The 19,239-nt window shown below is 47.4% G+C and overlaps 2 protein-coding genes and 1 long non-coding RNA gene across 4 annotated transcripts in view; 2 read left to right on the top strand and 1 right to left on the bottom strand.

Moving 5' to 3' along the window:
- Nucleotides 1-11,277, top strand: part of LOC141230067 (uncharacterized) — a 31,638-nt gene extending 20,361 nt beyond the window's left edge. Inside the window, exons 7-8 of the transcript XR_012296642.1 lie at nucleotides 10,957-11,052; nucleotides 11,186-11,277. The gene's annotated coding sequence lies outside the window, so the exon portion shown is untranslated. The remainder of the gene's footprint in view (nucleotides 1-10,956; nucleotides 11,053-11,185) is intronic.
- LOC141230068 (uncharacterized) overlaps nucleotides 1-16,820 on the bottom strand; it is a 30,838-nt gene extending 14,018 nt beyond the window's left edge. Inside the window, exons 1-2 of the long non-coding RNA XR_012296643.1 lie at nucleotides 16,439-16,820; nucleotides 14,159-14,297 (exon numbers count right to left, since the gene is read on the bottom strand). This is a non-coding gene — a long non-coding RNA (uncharacterized lncRNA). The remainder of the gene's footprint in view (nucleotides 1-14,158; nucleotides 14,298-16,438) is intronic.
- Nucleotides 11,278-17,953, top strand: LOC141230066 (uncharacterized). Of its 2 annotated transcripts, XM_073667554.1 has the most exons (3): nucleotides 11,278-11,425; nucleotides 11,785-11,960; nucleotides 14,527-17,953. In XM_073667554.1, the coding sequence occupies exons 1-3, from the start codon at nucleotides 11,381-11,383 to the stop codon at nucleotides 16,148-16,150; spliced, it is 1,845 nt and encodes a 614-aa protein (XP_073523655.1). In that variant the 5' UTR covers nucleotides 11,278-11,380; the 3' UTR covers nucleotides 16,151-17,953. The 2 variants fall into 2 exon arrangements, with proteins under 2 accessions (XP_073523655.1, XP_073523656.1); XM_073667555.1 differs by lacking the exons at nucleotides 11,278-11,425; nucleotides 11,785-11,960 and adding an exon at nucleotides 14,232-14,318.
- The last annotated feature ends 1,286 nt before the right edge of the window (nucleotides 17,954-19,239 follow it).

Raw genomic sequence — 19,239 nt, 5'->3', positions numbered from 1 at the left:
TTCCAAGTTTTCTCCAGCATGTAGATGAGTGGAACAGTGATGTTGATGACTGCATTGTCAGTGCTAACCATCTTGGTAGCCATTTCGAAACTGTGAAGGAGGGTGCAGAGGTCCTTGTTCTGTGCCCACTCTGGAACATTCATTTGCACCACATTCAGCTTGCTTTGAGTCACTATACGCATCTTTACTATGCCAGGGCTTGTCGCTGCTGCCACAGTCGCTGCAACATGTGCAGAGTGGAATTGCACTGTGTTGGCATATTGCATATGAAACGGTTAACCGGTTGTCCAAAAGACCTCTGTAGCGATGCTAGTAGATGAGCCGTGGGGTGAGAATGGCGGAAGTGAGCACACAGCGACCGTGCCTTGTGAAGCAGCTCATCCAGGCCGGCATAGTGGCGTAGGAATTGCTGGACAAGGTTGAGGATGTGAGCAAGGCATGAGTGTAGAGCCACCACCAGGTTTGCACACTGCCTTCCCTGGCTCCAGGTTTAGCAAAGACATCCATTGGTCAAACTCGGCTTGCATAGCTGTCTACAACTCTTCAGCTGTGTGACTTGCATCTCCAAGGCATTTTAATTTAAACACTGCCTAATGGCGGAGAGCCCTGGCAGTGCAGTACAGAGTTGGGGGGAAGGGGGGAGTTGAACTGTTACAACATTAAGGAAGAAGTCGAGGGTGCAGCTGGAGGCCCTAGAGGAGTTGGATGAGGCAGAAGCATTGGATGAAGAGGTGCAGGCAGAAGTTTGTCCCAAGTCTTGAAATCCACAAGACTTGGAGTAGCCCCATCCCCCGCCTGGCCTCGCAGCCACCAGAGTCACCCAGTGGCCAGTGAGGGAGATGTAACGCCCCTGGCCATATTTGCTCGTCCAGGTGTCAGTAGTGATATGCACCCTGTCAGTGTTTCTCAAGGTACAAGTAATGTCTGCGACATGCTAATGTATCGCAGGCACAGCTTTCTTTGAAAAGTAGTGGCGATTGGGAAACTGATAATAGGTGTCTGCAACGGCCATCAGCTTGCAGCAACCATCTATATCCACCAGCATTTCCGTGGCCAACAAATGGGAGATGGTCAACTTCAAACGGGATGTGTTGAATAAAATAATCTTTTCAATGACCACACCTGCGGGACTGAGGGCTGGCTGCTGTACTGACAGAGGGTGGATTAGGATGTACCCGACAAACTGCTGCACTGTGAAGGAGGTGCAGGCTGAGATGTTCTGGTGGGTTTACAAACAAGTGGTGTGCTCGGTGTCTGTAATCAGTCCAGAGAAACAGTTGTGGCTGAGGATGCAGCGCTTGTCGGGCTTGCAGCCCTCAGTCTCTGTGGGAACATGCTACTGACTCGCCCCCTGGGCCTTGGGGCACTCGGATCCGGGCAATAGGGGGAACGATGGGAGTAGTAGTGGCAACCCGGTTCCGTGGCTCAGGGTGGTCAGGCCAATGGTAGTCTGCTACGTTCTGCTGATAATGTCCGACTACGCCACCCGTGGATTTGCGGTCATTAGGAACCGCCGCTGCAGGGCAGACCGCTGGGGCTGATGATATATGCAGCTGGGATGGTGTGACTCCCCACGGGAAGAGTGCGGCCCCAGGGCAGTATAATGGATGGTGGGAGCAATGGTAGTGAGAGTCCCGGTGCCGATAGTGCTGGAGGAGCAAGGAGCACACAGACAACAAGTTGCAGTCCAGGGTCTTTACTAAAATAGGTAAACTGACCCATAAACGGTCCCAGCTAGGAGGGGACCTGGATGTCTGAGAGCAACGGGGAAATTGGCCCTGGTCAGGGTGAGGTTGTAGGCCTACCGTGCTTTCTGCGCTCCTTCTGGCTATCTCCTCGTTATAGGGTAACAGCCCACGCTTCCGAGCTTTCCGTGTATTCTCGCCTGTATGGCCTGCGACGTGGGTTCCTTTCTGCTCCCAGCCTTGTACGGCTTTACTGGTCCCTTCGGTTGTGGCAGGGCCTCCAGGCTTCTTAGGCCAAGGAATATACAGTCCCTTGCGGACTGGTTCTCTGCTGGAGGATGTAGAATCCTCCCAGCCTCAGACACCAAAGTCTGGTAAAGTCAGTCTCTTATCTGCCAAGACAGGCTTGCTTCGCCTCTTGTCTCTGGCTTGTGGCTCTCCTCCTGCCACACTTCCTCTTAGGTGCAGTGCAACTGTCTGTCCCTGCTCTGCTCTGGGACAAGTCTCAGTGCTGAGACAGGCCATCAAGTTCTCCCTAACCCTGCCCCCAGTACCAGCTTTTATAGGGGCAGCCAGCTCTCCCTACTGGCCTGAGACAGGAGGCATTGCATGCTAATGTTCCCCTGACTAGAGAACCTCCCCCTTGCTCTCAGACACAGCTTTAATTACACTTGTGGCATCCAGGCCAGGGTGACACACTACCTAACCTCCTTTTCAGCAGCAGAAGGGAAGGAAGGGAGACACAGATCCATTACTAGTGGGTAGGCGGAGCCCCACAGGATAGTTCACCTCAGATTAGAAAAAAGTGATGACCGGCCCCTTCAGCTTAGGCTCCTCCTACTCCCATGTCCTTCAGTCTAAAATTTGAGGTCGCAGAGGATAGTCGCTGCCTTGGCAGCTCCTCAGAAAAAAAATTTCTTTTATCATTTCCGGAGACCTGGACCCCCCGTGGTCTAGAGGTCTCAGGGGGTCTCGGCGCTGCTGGGACCCCTGACCCTCCCCTGGCAGATCTGCGTACCCCCTAAGGAGGTCCCCGCAGAAGCCTGCCGGCCCCGGGGGATACAGGGCTCTCCCTGGCGGAGACGCACACCGCTTCTGTGGGGTCCCTGCACGCTCCGCCGTGGGGGGGAGCAAAGGGCCACGGCGCCACATATCCCTGGGGGTCCCTGTGGCGCTCAGCTGGGTAAGTGCTCTCAAGGTCTGAGTGCTTCAGCGGCTGCGGCGGCAGCCACTGTTACAAGTGGTGACTGCTGTTTTGTCCTTGCAGGAAGGATATCACCGCTGCATACGGCGTTTGTGTAACTCTCTGCTAGCAGGGGAGCAGGGACGGAGGAGCCGCGGACTCCGTTAGTATGCGGCGTGGGGCGTGGCTTCGCGCCTCTCTGCTGCCTGTCATCTTAGTCTCAGGCAGGAAGCGTGCGCTGGAGCTGACCCAGCCCCTTCTTCTTCCGGGTCCTTCTGAAGGCGTCCATACTTCGTGCAGCGCCTCCTGCTCCCTGCTCTCTACACCACCAGACACCGGGAAGAGCAGTCACCGCGGCCAGCTGGTGAGTCACTTCTGCCTTTTAAGGCAGAAGATTCCTTTTTCTCACTATTGCAGCGCAGAGCACCTTACTGCTGGCCTGTTAAGGCAGACAGGGTGTGCTATATCCGGCGCTGCTACCTCTGCTGAGGAGGCTCTGGGACTCGCACATCTCTGTCCTTTTAAGTCAAAGGTGTATTGCGTGGTCAGCAGCGCTAACCCCTTCTGAACGGGGTCTGGCCTCATCAGGGCAGTTAACCCTTTCTGGATGTGCATGCTTCTGGGATCAGAGGGTGAATCACCCTAGTCTGTTAGGTTAACTTTTGCTCTGCAGGCAGCTGGGGTAGCTCTTCTCCCTCTAAGGAGGAGCTTTAACCCTTCAGTGCTTGGTGATTTTCTGTGTAGGAACAGGCTGTGGTAGCGGAATCACACATCCTCGGTTACTGTACCCATTGTAAGGGGTTATTACCGCCTTATCTGCGACGCTCGCAACTGTGTGGGGGCATGTCGTATCAGGGACTAGGGGGCGCGGACCTCTCCCTCGGTCCGCTTCAGGATCGGTCACGCGTATCTGATGCGCCGGGGTCTTCGACGGCATCAGGTTCGACACTGGTCGTGGGTCTCAGTGATGTTAAAGTGGAGGCGCTCACACGCTCCATTGACAGTCTATCTGACCTCCTGGGTCATTGGGTATCAGCTAAGTCCCAACCGACGTCACGAGGCAAGAAGCGCCACAGGCCTGTGGTGGCGCTGTCTCCTCCGCGCAGTGTCGGAGGCTTCGGAATCACCGACAAACTCTGCTGGTGAGATCTCAGATTCTGATGAAGAGGATCGGCAGGGTCGCTCTGCTTCTCTTTCGGGCCGCGTGGACTCTTTTATTGGGGCTATGCGGGAGGCGTTACAGCTGTCTGAAGAGGTGACGAGGCTCCCTGGCAAGTCGGCCCGGCTGTATCAGGAGTCGCGTCGGGCTCGTTCGACGCTGCCGGCGCACGATGAACTTAACGAGGCGGTGGAGAAGGAACTCCTGTGTCCGGATAAACGCTTCCAGGAGATGCGGTTTTTTGATGCCCCGTATCCCTGCTCCACGGAGACTATCGCTAATTGGGTTCCCTCTCCTGAAGTGGACGTACCATTGTCTCAGCTGAGCAAATCTTCTTTGCTTCCTGTTTAAAGGGAAGGCGAGTCTACAGGAACCTTTGGACAGAAGGACAGAGTTAGCGGCGAAGTCCATCTACGAGGCCGCGGGTCATGGATTCCGAGCGGCCTTGGGGGCCATGTGGGCTGGTGAGGCTTCTCTGCGGTGGTTGGATCAGCTGCGGACGGCGTGGCAAGATGGGACTCCGCTGTCTGAGGTGGAAAGGCTCTTCCAGCTGTTGGAAGAGGCGGCCCGATATGGCAGGGACGCAGTGCGGGATACTACTTCGGTTCTGTCCAGGGCTCAATCCTCGGCCATCACAGTCAGGAGAGCACTGTGGCTTAAACAGTGGACTGGAGACGCAGTATCCAAACAAGGTTTGTGGAGTCTGACGTACAAGGGCGGTCAGCTTTTTGGTTCGGACCTCACGGAGCTGATGGCCAAGGACAAGGATACGGCTTTGCCGCAGCGGAAAGCAGCGGCTTCTACATCTGGCAAGTCAAGTGCCGGTAGTGGTTGTCGGTACTTTCGGCCCAGGGGACGGTTCGGTCAGCCCTCTTGGAGATCGGGTCGTCCCTCGTCTTCCAGAAAGACAACCCAGAAATACAGTACACCCTGGAAACATTTCCGTCAGGACAAACGGGAGGTTGACAAAAAGCACGCTAAGGCGGACTGACGCCAGGAACCCACTCGAGGGCTCTCGGGTGGGAGGTCATCTGCTACAATTTGGGTCGGTTTGGGCGTCCCACGTATCGGACACCTGGGTGACGCGGGTTATGTCGGCAGGCTATTTCATAGTTTCATTCTCGACCCCCGGACAGGTTTCGTCAGTCTCACATCCCGTCCAAGCCCAAGCTGACTGCTGCGGGAGGTCGACTCTCTTCTGCAGCAGGGTGTGGTGGTTCCGGTTCCGCCGGAGGACCGGGGAAGGGGGTTTTACTCCAACCTTTTTGTGGTCCCCAAAAAGGAGGACAAGTTTCGCCCCATTCTGGACCTCAAAGAATTGAATTTTCATGTTCGTACCCGGAAATTCCGTATGGAGTCTCTTCGCTCTGTCGTGGCGGCCCTGTCACAGTACTATTTCTTGGTGTCAATCGACATCCGCAACGCCTATTTGCATGTCCCTATCGGCAGGGCTCACCAGCGCTTCCTGCGTTTCGCCATAGGTCAGGCCCATTACCAGTTTGTGGCCCTACCATTCGGGTTGGCCTCGGCGCCCAGGGTTTTTATAAAGATTCTGGCGCCGCTCATGGCGCTCCATCGAAGGCAAGGAGTTACGATTCTCCCCTACCTGGACGACCTGTTAATTGTGTCGCCCACAGCGGAGGTGGCGGTGACAGCTCGCGATCTCTCCCTTCAGCACCTGGAGGACTTCGGGTGGCTGGTCAATTGGAAGAAGTCGTCATTGGAGTCGTCGCAGTCAATCCTGTTCTTGGGGATGCTTTTCGACACGGTATGGGCAGTGGTGTCCCTGCCTCCGGACAAACAAGCGAACCTTCGTCACAATGTCCAGGCTATGAGGTTGGCGATGGCAATGTCCCTTCGGAAGTGTATGCGCCTTCTGGGTCTGATGGTGGCGGCAATGGAAGCGGTACCGTTTGCACAATTTCATTCCTGGGGTCTCCAAAATCTTATTCTGACCCGTTGGGATCGATTGGCGGCTTCGCTGGATCGCTGTCGGTATCTCCCGCAGGGTGCGAGAGTCTCTTGGATGGTGGTTACGTCCGGAGGCTTTATCCCTGGGGAAATCCTTCCTCCTCCCACGGTGGTCGGTCATTACCACCGATGCCAGCCTGACTGGCTGGGGGGGGTTTGGAACGATCTCTGGGTTCAGGGGGTCTGGTCGTCAGAGGAGTCGTCTCTGCCTATCAACATCCTGGAGTTGAGAGCAATATTTCTCTGCCTCCGACATTGGACAGTCCCTTTGAGCGGTCTGCCGGTCCGGATTCAGACGGACAATGCGACAGCTGTCGCGTATATCAACCATCAGGGAGGGACGAGGAGTTCCAGACTCATGATGGAGGTCTCTCGGATCCTGGTATGGGCAGAGTCCAGGGTTCCAGCCATCTCCGCGATTCACATCCCAGGAGTGCTGAATATCACGGCGGACTTCCTCAGTCGCGAGCAGGTGGATCCCGGAGAATGGAGTCTTCATCCGGAAGTTTTTGCACTGCTGTGCTCCCGCTGGGGGACTCCCCAAGTGGACTTGATGGCATCCAGGCTGAACGCCAGGATTCCGACGTTCACGTCCAGGTACAGGGACCCGGAGGCTGTGGCGGTAGATACTCTAGTAGCCCCGTGGGACCATTTCGAGCTGATCTACATGTTTCCGCCGGTATCCTTGCTTCCTCTGGTGATCCGGCAGATCAAACTCGAACGAATTTTGGCGATTTTGGTGGCGCCGGATTGGCCGCGGAGGGCGTGGTATTTAATGCTGGTCTCTTCTGGCGGCGCCTCCGTTTCCACTGCCTCTTCGCCCGGACCTGTTAACCCAAGGGCCCATTCGCCATCCGGACCTGAAGTCACTTCGTTTGACGGCGTGGCACTTGAGACCGAGATCTTGACCCGTCGGGGGTTTTCGGCCGAGGTCATTGCCACCTTGCGGGCGGCCAGAGGTCCAGCTACGACTAGCATTTATCACAGAACTTGGGAGGCCTTCTATTCGTGGTGTTCTGGATCGTCAAGGAACCCGAGGGTTTTTTCCATTCCCAACGTCTTGGCTTTTCTGCAATGTGGTTTGGCCAAGGGTCTGGCGGTTGGTACCTTGCGGGGTCAGGTATTTGCACTATCCGTGCTTTTTCGGAAGGCTATTGCCTCGCGCAGGGATGTGCATTCGTTTTTTCGTGGGGTTGCACGTCAGTTTCCGCCTCGGAGGGCGTTTGTGGCTCCTTGGCGGCTCAATCTAGTCTTGGGGGCTCTTCAGCATGGACCGTTTGAGCCTATGGATTCAGCTACGCTTTACTTGCTTTCTTGGAAGGTGGCCTTCCTGGTGGAGGTCACCTCTTTGAGAAGGGTTTCTGAGTTGGCGGCACTGTCTTGCTCGCCCCCTTTTCTGGAGTTCCACTCAGATCACGTGGTGCTTCGTACCCATTGCGATTTTCTGCCTAAAGTGGTGTCGCGTTTCCACGTCAATCAGGACATTGTGTTGCCCTCCCTCTGTCCGAAACCGAAGAGTCCAAAGGAGCGGGCCTTGCACGCGTTGGATTTGGTGCGGACGTTGAAGTTCTATCTTACAATCACGCAAGGGTTTCGGAAGTCGGACACTCTTTTTGTGATTCCTGCTGGTCGTCGGCGTGGTGTGCGGGCTTCCAAGGATACTATAGCTCGGTGGATACGTTCGGCTATCCTGGAGGCGTACCAGCTCAAGGGCGAGCCTTGTCTGGTTAAGGTTCGAGCTCATTCCACGAGAGCTGTTGGTTCGTCGTGGGCTTTTCGTCAGGGGGCCTCGGCAGCGCAGCTCTGCCGGGCGGCTACCTGGCGCTCCGTTCACACTTTTACTAAATTTGATAAAGTGGACGTGAGTGCTTCCGCCGATGCGGCCTTGGGACGGAGGGTCCTGCAGGCGGCGGTTTTAGGTTATCTCTTTATCTCGTTTTCGGCTCTTGTTGCGCGCTTGCCTAAGTTGTTGGGGTGTTGGCGATTCTGCCACGGTTTCCCACCCTTGAGTTCTGGACTGCTTTGGGACGTCCCCCTAGTAATGGATCTGTGTCTCCCTTCCTTCCCTTCTGCTGCTGAAAGACGGATTTTGGTAAGACCTTACCTGTAAAATCCTTTTCAGCGAAGGAAGGAAGGGAGACACAGCACCCTCCCATGGCAGAAGTGTATTATTGTTTTCCAGATGCGGCGCGACTCCTCTCTGATGGCGGTCATCTGGGCTGGGGTCGGCGATCTAGGGCTCTGTTCCAGCATTGCCAGCTCATCGCAGTTGTCAGGTCCAGTGAGTAGTGCCTGGGACTGTGTGTTTTTTCTGTTATATGCATAACCTGTTCTCTCGCATTTCTGAATTTTCGGAGGGGGTTGTGTTGTTCCGCTGGTGTTGTCTGCTCTTCCTTAGCTTGTGTACGGACTGAAGGACATGGGAGTAGGAGGAGTCTAAGCTGGAGGGGCCGGTCGTCACTTTTTTCTAATCTGAGGTGAACTATCCTGTGGAGCTCCGCCTACCCACTAGTAATGGATCTGTGTCCCTCTTCCTTCCTTCGCTGAAAAGGATTTTACAGGTAAGTTCTTACCAAAATCTGTCTTTTTTCCTCCTCTGCTGAGCTGGTCAGCTGCGTTACTCTGGGCTCATTCCAAGTCAGATCTAAAACCTCATCATCCGCTCTGTTGTCCAACTCCTCGCCATGAGTCGCCCTCCTACACTTGCTGCTCTGAACGTACAGTGCGGGTTTTCCTCAGGTATCTGACTCTCATCATCGCCATCAACTCTACCCCGGGGGGTTAACGTCTGGCAACCAGGGTTTTGATTTCTGCTAGAACCTAATTTCCTCTATCTCCAGAGAAAGATTGCAAAAGATTTTGGGCATCGGTTCAGATGCTTTCCTCCTCTGGAGTATGTTTGGAGCAGACCTCTGATGCCCATGGAATATAATGTGTGAACATCTCAGCAGAAGCCGTCATCTGTGTTTCCCCAGTCATTTGTGCGGTTGGAGACTTGTGAGTGTGACACATGGGTAATTGGGGCGCCACCTCTGAGGACTGTACTGTTTGATGATGGGGTGGAGGAACAGGACAGGCCACTTGATGCAGTGGTTTCCATTAACTGTAGCAAAAGCTCTTTCTGGGCCTCATCCACAACTCGTATTTCTCTGCTGCTGGCAAACAGAGACTGGAGTAGGCCATCCAGTAACAGAAGTTGTCACTTCGCTTGGGATACGACGATAAGCCAATGTTTGGTTACTACTGCTTTCAGTAATATTACCAGTAGCACCTACCCCCACATACACCTCCAACACCAAGACTAGTTCCCCTTTACAATAAACTTTTTCCCCTTCCCCTTTCCACCACGACCTCCGGATTAGGGATGGGCAAACTGTTTGGGTTCGTGACCGGGGTTGCGGCGATAAAGTAAGCCAATAGTTAATAATGTTAATATACTTACCGGGTGCGCATTCTCTCTTCCTGGTGTGACGCATCGCTCCGTCACTTCCAGGCCGCACCTTATCATCTTGGTGTATGTAATTGGCTGTGGCAAGTCACGTGACTATTCTCCCTGGAATTGACACAGCGTCGCGGCACAGCTGAACGGGATAACGCGGACATGGTAAGTATAATCAGCCTGATTATTAGCCATTAACTTGCTTTAACACTGCAACCCCAGTCACGAACCCAGGTAAAAACCACAAGTTCACCCATCCCTACTCAGGATTTCCCACTCGGCTTTTCTGCACACAGATTTGGTAAGCACTTGTTTGAGGCCAAATTCAACCTTTTTAGGGGAAACTGATGGATATGGCAATCGCTTCCTGAATGCAAAAAAAACCGCAGCTTTGGCAACACACACAGGTTTAGGAATTACACTTGTTCTCGGCACAAAATGCTAAAAAGCGATGGAGTACTAGCTATCTAATTGTGTAACGCGGATGGAGCTGTACGGAGTGCAGCAGCAATGTGTCTAACCAGTAACACTGAAAATGGTGGCGACTGCAAATGTCTGCTTCTTATATCCCTACAGACGTGATTTTGGTATCTAAAGAAACAGCCATAAAATGACACAAGCCCTTGTGTCTTCAACTTATGGATGTTTTATTCGCCCTGATTGGCGGCTGACCTGCAACATGCACACAGAAAATGCCGTGCAAGAGAAAAAAAATAGTCTGACACTACTGTTCCCACACCCCTCCTCTCAACAAACACATGCAAACACATCCCACCCGCTATCCTACCCGTTATCCTACACAGTCAGAAGGTAGAAGAAAAGCATCACTTAAACGCAGTAATGCTTTTTTTAATCCGATCACTCACTGAGCAAACCTTTGTTCGCTGACTTTTTTGGAAATTGGTCTGGTCTGACCAACCCAAACTGAATCGGCCATGTTCTTGCCGAATCTGAAATGGGCAAACACGTTCGAGCAAAGTTCACTCATCACTATCCAGGATGTCTTGTGACGGCTGAGAGTCAAGACTCCTATAGTAAATAACTGCAGCCCCTCCTCCTGATAGCATTGTGTTCCAGTACAGGTGAGGGATGATGAAGAAATGTAATTGCAACCCTGGTCTCCTGTGACATCCTGTTCTTTGACAAGACAAAGTGAAGGAATTCCCTCTCTCCCCTCGCCGCCACCCCCCCCCCTCCTCAACCCCAAAAAAGGGGGGGTTAGCTAGATAAGTATAAGTGTTTTGTTAGTTTAGAGTAAAGGTAGTTACATTGATAATGGTTTAAAAATAGATATTTTGAAATGAAATGTTGGGTACTGGCCCACACATTTTTAAGCAAATCTTCATTATTGTGGTGCTCTGGACCTTTTTTGGTCATGCATAGGTTAGAACGGTTATCCACTACTTGGAGACCGTTTCAGCACTGTCTCTCCTGGAGCTCTTGTAACATTGCTTGCAGGGAGGTATTGTGTGACATATCCAGTGTCCACTGCTGTTACTTCAGGTTTCTGATTTCTTAGGAGGGGTGAGTGAAGCGGTTGCTAATTGAACACATTGGATGTCATGCAAGCACTGGGAGAGCCATTGCTGACCTCTGGAACAGTGCCAGAAATTATGTAGGTATTATTTTGTTGTGGGTAAATTTAGAAACTGAGAAGGGGTTGGCTGAGTAGAGGACAGCCCCTTTAAATATTAGATACAAGTAATAGTTTAGTTAATTTGTAACTTTCTTTAAAATATTATGTTTAGATGCTGACATAAAGTTGTGTGACTTTCATCGGGAGAAAGCTTGGACAGAATGGGTTAACCAAAAAGTGCATGGTGTTCATGAAAATAAAAAAGGTTCTGGCCTTGCTTCGGGGCATAGCTCTTGCTTCTTCAAGAGAAGAACATGATACAGCCTTGGCTACTCTAACATCTAGCAATGTCTGGAAGAGAAATAAGATGTTGAGAATGTGGTTCTCACATAAATGGCTACCGGATATAAAGGTAAACCAACAAATATCTTTTGATTTTAGATTTATTGATACTATAGATTTATTTTATGGGTCATTATGATTATATTAATATCCAATATTTCAAATCTGATTGAAAATACTACCTAATCACAGGCAAGTAAATTTTTACTCAAAACAACATATATTTTTTGCATCAAGTACAAAGAAACATAGTTTTTACAATATGCAGAGCAGGGTTAAAGGCTTGCTTGGCATAACAAGCTGTATGTTATCTATATCTTGTAAGTAAAATCTGTCTTCATAACACCATTTTTTTATTTTTAATTGTTACTTTATAGGGCTGCTTTGCCGTATCAGTATGCTCTAACATGATTTTTTTTTTCTTACAAGAAATGGGCACATGTGTATCGTACTGGGACACAACAATTTGGAATCAATACCAACAATGGTCTAGAAAGGCAACATCAGACTTTGAAGCATTCTTATCTATCAAGTCTGAAAAACTGTAATTTAAGCCAGTTGATCCGTGTTCTGCATTTTGAATTTTTCACAGATATGTATCAAAAGTAAGTCCTTTTCAGTACTTTTTAGTGTATGCCTGTAATCATACATATCATGAACTTAACCTTACCAATAGTGTTAAATATTTTTTAGCTGTTTTCTTCTCCCATTTACCTGCATTTTTTCACATAGGTTTTTTTCTAGTTAGTAAATCAATTTAATCTTTGAATATTCCTTTTTAAAGGGATCCTGTCATCAGATCCATGATGCCCGAACTGCAGGCAGCATACATGATACTGGCTAGATTATATTGCAGATGTGTTATCTTACTCCAGGATGTTGCAGCATTTCTTAGTAACTCTGAAAAGCATGCTGGGAACCACGTGTCTCAGATTACAAGTGCAAACAGCAGGTCCTTCCCCAAACTATTCTCCCTGTCCTGCTCTGTATGACTGACAGGTCTCTCCCTATCAGTTTTTGAAGTGTGATGTACAGAAGCTTTCTGTGGACAGACGTGCTTCAAGCACTTGTCATCTAAGACACATGGTACCAGCATGCTTTACAGAGTTACTATGAACCAAGATATCTACAATATAATGTAGCCAGTATCTTTTATGCTGCCTGTGATTCAGGCATCATGGATCGTATTTCGGGTTGCCCATTACTTAAAGCACAATTTATCTTTTTTTTTTTTTTTTTTAACAGTACAGTGGTGCTTAAATGCAAGGCCTCTGGCTCCAGTCTTTACACTCACCTGCCTCAGTTTTCATCTGTTTCCAGCGTTACTACAGTTAGTGGAGATTTGGGATCTGCCAGCAGCTCCAGTTTTTTATGGGGTTGCTGTAGGTCACAAATCAATACATCTTTACGAGAGCCTAGATCTGCCTCTCATACTGCATTGAACACTTGTGAGGTTACTTCGGACTTCTATACAAAAGATGTTGCCATAGGAGTGACGCGGCACTTAAAGGATGAAGCCACGGGTCGGGAGGGTAAGTATAAGACAAGAGGCAGGGGAATTAAATTTAAAGCACCACTCCAGTGGTGCAATAAATAAAAAAAAAAAGCATGGAATGTTGCTTTAAAGCCAGAAACACACTGGGTGAAATGCATGTGAGATACTCCCACGAGTCTCACATGCCTCAACTGGCACGACCACCGGCTCTCTGGACAGGATCGGGTCAGCAGCTTTACAGAAACACATGCACCTGATACACTCCTGTCCAGAGAGCTGGCGGTCGTGCCAGGTGAGGCATGCGAGACTCTTGCGAGTATATCGCATGCATTTTGCCCAGTGTGTCTCCAGCTTTAAGGGGTTGTCCACTTGTAGGACAACCACTTCTTATTCTCCATGTGCGCACCCATCTAAAAAGAAAAAAATACCCTTGGGCCGGCACTGTTCAAGCGATGTCAGAACGATCCTTCCTGGAGCCTAGATGACATTGTTATGACAAGCAAGGTCCGAGACTAGTCACCTCCACCTTCATTCTCCTTGGCTTGGTATGCAGGAGCAATTGATATGAAGTGGGTGGCAGATGCAGAGTTCACTTAAGAATTTGAAGGTGGGGAGAAGGAAACTGGTGATGATTGGTTGTGAAGCTCACATGTCATAAAAATGGCACCTGGGCTATGGAAACGCGAGTTCGGACATCACTGGAACCGGACTGGCACTAGAGGGGAGTATAGGCTTTATTATTCTGGGGTTGAACATGGGGAGTGAGAAGGAGTAGTCCAAGCATTGGACAACCACTTTATGCAAAACCAAGAATGGGACCAAAAAGTCCAAAATATAATGCTTTTTTTTTTCACATAATTTTTGAAGGCTATGTTTTAAAACTTCATTTATTACTATTAAACAGGTTCTTGTATTTGTTTTTGTTTGTTTTTAAATGACAAAACAAAAAATGGGTGTATAGATACCCCAGAGTGAGTGTTTCAACTTCAAATTATTTTTTTTTTCTGTTTGTTGTAGCAGACTAATGAAATTAGAATTTTGTTTTAATCACATGAATATCCACATCATCCATTGGCAAATGATAGATTTTGAAGCCACAACCTCTCTACTGATGCACTGTACAGCCAGCTGTCAGTCAGTGTCGGGATGTGTTTACAGCCACTGCGCACTATTTACTGATGCACTGCTAAGGAAACATCTTCAGTTGTTCATGGCTAGGGATGGGCGAACTGTTTGGCTTTACCCGGGTTCGTGACCGGGGTTACTCCGTTAAAGCAAGCAAATAGTTACTACACCTAATATACTTACTGGGTAGGCGTTCTCTCTTCCTGCTGTGAAGAATCGCTGCGTCACTTCTGGGCCGCCCCTTATCTTCTGAGTGTATGTGATTGGCTGTGGCCAGTCACGTGACTATTCCCCCCGAAAGTGATGCAGCACCGCAGCAGAGCTGGAAGACAACGCAGACTCGGTAAGTATAATCAGTATGGTTATTAGCAGTTTGCTTTAACAAAGCAACCCCGCTCACAAACCCGGGTAAAACCGAGCAGTTTGCCCATCTCTACTCACAGCAGCAGGGCTTTCAGTGCGGCTTCCAAACCCTATTAACCTGTCAATTCACCCTATACCTTCAGGTTAACAGCTTTTTTTTTTTTAACTGACTTGTTTTATTTTCACAGATACGTACAGATGAATTTAACGAGTTCTGACTATTACCGAAAATACGTCGTAGAAGTCCCATCGTTTTTAAAAAATCGGCCTCGTGGATTCATTGACCATGTAATGCAGCGTTACTACAGTGGCCTTGATTTGTCACACCTTAAATGTTTGGACTCTGATAAGGGACTTTTTGAAGTTAAAAGCGAGTCTGCAATTGACTTAGAAAAAATGCATACTGTTTGTGTTGGATTGGATGGGCCCACTTGCACATGCAAAGACTGGCAGAAATTTCTGCTACCATGTAAACACATGTGTTTAATTTTGCGTGTTGCAAATTGGCAGTGGCATGACATTAATCCAGCATACTCTGAAAACCCCCTTTTTATCCTGGATAGTGATTGTTTTGTGGACACAAACACTAGGCATTGTGACAATGGTTTACAAGAACACGAGTGTAGACCACAAAATAGTGTCCGTTCAGATCCAACACTGCACGAATTGCCCTCTAGGAGGAGAAATCGGCTGACCTATTTGATTCGCCATTGTGTCAAAGTGTTAAAAAGATTTATAGACTCAGTATATCTTTTGGACAATCAAGACTTTGTGAAACATCTCACTGTTGAATTAAGTAATTTGTATTTACAATTACGGGAACAAATCCCCCAAGAAGGTGGCTTGCCACTGAAACCAGCACCAAAAATAACAGTCTCAAAAGCTATACAGGAGCTTCCTGTAAGAAAATATGGGAAACAAAAAAACATGGACATTCACAGAGTAGGATCTAAGGCAGAGAATAAAACAGCTGATGTATGGGAAACTGTGAATGTAGATGGACAAGGGGCTACCCCACAAACACCCCCAACAGAAAAGCTGGATTGTGTGTGGGTCACTGTAAAGAATATAAAATTGAGCTTCAGGGATCGTGCCTTGATAACCGAGCAAGAATGGTTAGACGATAATATAATTAATGCGTGCCAGAATTTAATTATAAAAGCATGCCCTAAAGTATCAGGTTTGATGGACACAGTAGTGTTGGCCCATTCTGACATTCCTTTGGTAACTGGCAGCCATATCATCCAGATCCACCATGTTGGCGCACATTGGCTAGTTTCAGCATGTAACAACAATTCGGTCACTGTATTTAACTCATTGCACTCCTCTTCCATTTCTGACACTCTGAAAAAACAAATTTTGAAAATGTACAAACCACTTTTCCACGGCTGTAATAAAATTCTGGATGTTACAATTATGTGTTGCCAGAAACAAAATGGAGCAAATGATTGTGGGCTTTTTGCAATTGCCAATGCAGTGGCATTAGCCGAAGGTGTAGATCTAAAGAGTGTAGAATTTAACCAGGCTGAGATGCGCAGTCATCTAATTTTATGCCTAGAAAAGGGTCGTTTGGAATTATTTCCTTATGAAACCAAGCTTCGTCAGAAAATATATAAAAAAAGGTTAACTCTTACAACTTACTGCCTTTGCCACGTGTACAAAGCACATGAACATATGGTGGAATGTTCCTTGTGCAAATCATGGTTTCACTTAGCATGTGTAAATATCAAAAAAGATGACAAACTTGTTACAACAAGAAAACGCTTTTACTGTCCCATGTGCCTAGAGAATAAAAACAAAAATTTACTTTAGGTAGGGTTGGGTGTTTTTGATATAGATAGAGATTATATATATCTATCTCACACTTAGAGCTTGTCCACCTTTTGTGGCTAGTTGCTAGTTACTTTTCTTGAATTCATACGTTTATGACCTAGAAAAAAATATTTTGCAAACTAGTTGTAATTGAAAATTTTGCACTATTTATCTCTTATGGCTGCTGTATTACAGTGTCTATTGTGGCTGCAGAATAAGTTAATAAGGTCAGGCACATAAAATAAAGATTAATCAGATGTGTTGAGGACCTATTTTTGTGGTACTTACTATTATACAGTTGACACTTTATCCTCACAGACTGCACAGTTCTCCACTCCATGCAATGGCTGCTGGTGAAAGCACATGTAACTAGGCCCATCCATCAGTCTTCTCCTGTAGATTTGAAGATTACAATTGGACAAGGCTGATAGAAAGGTCTGGTCAAATGCCCGGCCTCCTCTTCAAATGTCTGTTAAATAATCATACTGTCTTCCAATGCTGACCTTAGGTTATAGCAAACTTGATGGAACTAATTTTAATTTAATATTTACGAGTTGGATTTCTTTTTCTTTGCACTTTACCACTTTAAGTGGCTTGAAATAGTTGTTTACTATTCTATTTATATATGCATATTATGTGTGTGTGTATAATATCTGTTGCACATTAACATATTCGCTACAAACAAAAACAGTAAAGGGTTTATCACATGAACAATATACACTTTAATAGGTCTTGGAATAATGATACAGGTATGTAAAATTTGGCTTTATGAAAATTTATTCAAATCCAATGACTGACTTTTATTTTTTTTTATGCCCTGACCCCCCCTGCCCACCCAAAAGTATTGATTTTGCCCCCCTAAAAAATGCACACAAAATTGCGTATAAGCTACATGTACAAGAGACCTCTTTATTGTACCCACAAATTTACACTATTATATATAAAAATGTGTTCACCAGTCATTCGGCAACATTATTGGAAATTAATTTTTGCTCCTATTCCCTTCAAAGCTTCTCTCGCTCCCTTTTGTCTTATACAAGGCTGTGGACCTTCTCTGTGAAGCGCCCAGTAGTCGTCCCCCATCATGTTCACCTTCCATCACCTTATTCCACAAGGCTGTATACAAGTCCCCAGGCCAGTCTGTAATAATTTAAAAAACAGCATTTATTCTCACTGGAGGGGCAGCCTGGTCTGTTGGGCCTTGCTGATCTGGGCACAACGCCTCCTATTTTGTGAATGGCGTCCTGGTCTGCTTCATTTGGATAACGCGTCCTATGTCATATACACAGTCTCCTCCATTGCGCTCCTGCGCAGGTGCACTTCTCTCTGCACTGCTGAGGGCAGAACAAAGTATCTTAATGGGCCGGGAAAGCTGAAAGAAAGCCGGCCTTATCCCAAGATCTATTGATGAAAATGTATTTTGTTTGGAAAAACCATTCAAAGCAGATCCTGCCTCCTTGTGTGACCTGATCCATGTGATCTCTGCCATTACTCCTGCGCACCATGACACGCAATATCAATTCAAAGTCTTCATATCTCAGAAGTCCTCCATTGATTGTGGATGATCCGTGCCATCTTAGTGTACTACATACAGACCTCATTCTAATGGCAGGAACTATGAGCAACATGTTTTGTGTAATGTTACATTTGTTTGTTACTTTTTGTATTTTACAAATGTCAGTAACTTCTTCATATAGATGTTTTTTATATGTAACTAAAATCACAGGTTACTCTGGTACAAACGTTTTGCCTTTGTCAATGTTTTGTTATTTATATTTTTTTTAATTAAACAGTTTGAGAGAAGCTTGTTGTGGCATTAATGACCAGTAACTGATAGAGATCAAACTATCAAGGTGTATAAACGTTATATTTTCAAAAAATCCAGAAGTATCTACACAAATGTCCACAATAATAGATCTGCAACAATGTGGATCGTGTTCCTCCTGCAGACTATTTTATTAGGTCACAGCAGTGTTTCTTTGGCAATCTTGGTGCATCACAACCTTCTGTGGTGGTTTTGCATTCCAGGTGGCCTGGAGAACTAAATTTTTAGTGGTCACTGTGACGGGGTGTGTGACAGAGCAGGAAGGGACACCAGGCCGATGATCAAATAAATCTCGTTGGATTGAACAGGGAAAATGGAACAGCACGAATGAAGGTAATTCTGCTAGTCCGCAAAGAGTCCATAACAGCAGAAACAAGTCCGGGGGTGTCTCCCGGTAATCCGACGCCAGGGAAAATATAGAAATAGTCCTTGGATGAGTTCAATGGGTCCAGCAGATGAGGGACACAACACAATCCCACATGGCAACTTCTATCAATCCACACACGCCACGAGGATCTGGCCGCAGCCTGAGACCCTCCAGCGTTGGGAGTCACCACGCAACTGACTGGGCCAAATATGAGTCTATTGTTCTGTCTACTGGGATCAGCCTCTGGATGGGGGAAGGGTTCACATCCACTAGATGCAACAAGAAATGTTGACCTAGGCCTGATTACATTACAGTCCATGAACACAGGCCGAGTGAGGGACGTGCTGTTAGTCATATTGGATAAAACATAAGTTGCTGAGGTTAGGACCACCAGGGACCCCAATGTTACTTAGGAAAGACTGTCCATGTTTAATTAAGTAATTTTCACGTATACATAGCACAGGTCTGTCCATCCATTCATGGATTTTGTATGGGACTAATAAAAAATAGGCCATCACAGCACTCGGCTATGTCATTTATGTACAGTACAGACCAAAAGTTTGGACACACCTTCTCATTTAAAGATTTTTCTGTATTTTCATGACTATGAAAATTGTACATTCACACTGAAGGCATCAAAACTATGAATTAACACATGTGGAATTATATACTTAACAAAAAAAAAAGTGTGAAAAAACTGAAAATATGTCTTATATTCTAGGTTCTTCAAAGTAGCCACCTTTTGCTTTGATGACTGCTTTGCACACTCTTGGCATTCTCTTTGAAGAACCTAGAATATAAGACATATTTTCCGTTGTTTCATACTTTTTTGTTACGTATATAATTCCACATGTGTTAATTCATAGTTTTGATGCCTTCAGTGTGAATGTACAGTTT

Source organism: Phyllobates terribilis, unplaced genomic scaffold, assembly GCF_046119375.1.
Source record: "Phyllobates terribilis strain yellow unplaced genomic scaffold, ASM4611937v1 Scaffold_490__1_contigs__length_1340456, whole genome shotgun sequence".
Lineage (NCBI taxonomy): Eukaryota > Metazoa > Chordata > Amphibia > Anura > Dendrobatidae > Phyllobates > Phyllobates terribilis.
The sequence above is the reverse complement of the archived record's forward strand: the minus strand, read 5'-3'. Positions and strand labels throughout refer to the sequence as shown.

What these genes read in the sequence shown, in the direction of transcription:
- LOC141230066 (XM_073667554.1), top strand. Translation starts at nt 11,381, where the DNA reads ATGTTGAGAATGTGGTTCTCACATAAATGGCTACCGGATATAAAG. An exon ending in AATGGCTACCGGATATAAAG is followed by an intron (nt 11,426 to 11,784) that starts GTAAACCAACAA and finishes TTTTCTTACAAG; the next exon opens with AAATGGGCACATGTGTATCG. An exon ending in TTCACAGATATGTATCAAAA is followed by an intron (nt 11,961 to 14,526) that starts GTAAGTCCTTTT and finishes TTATTTTCACAG; the next exon opens with ATACGTACAGATGAATTTAA.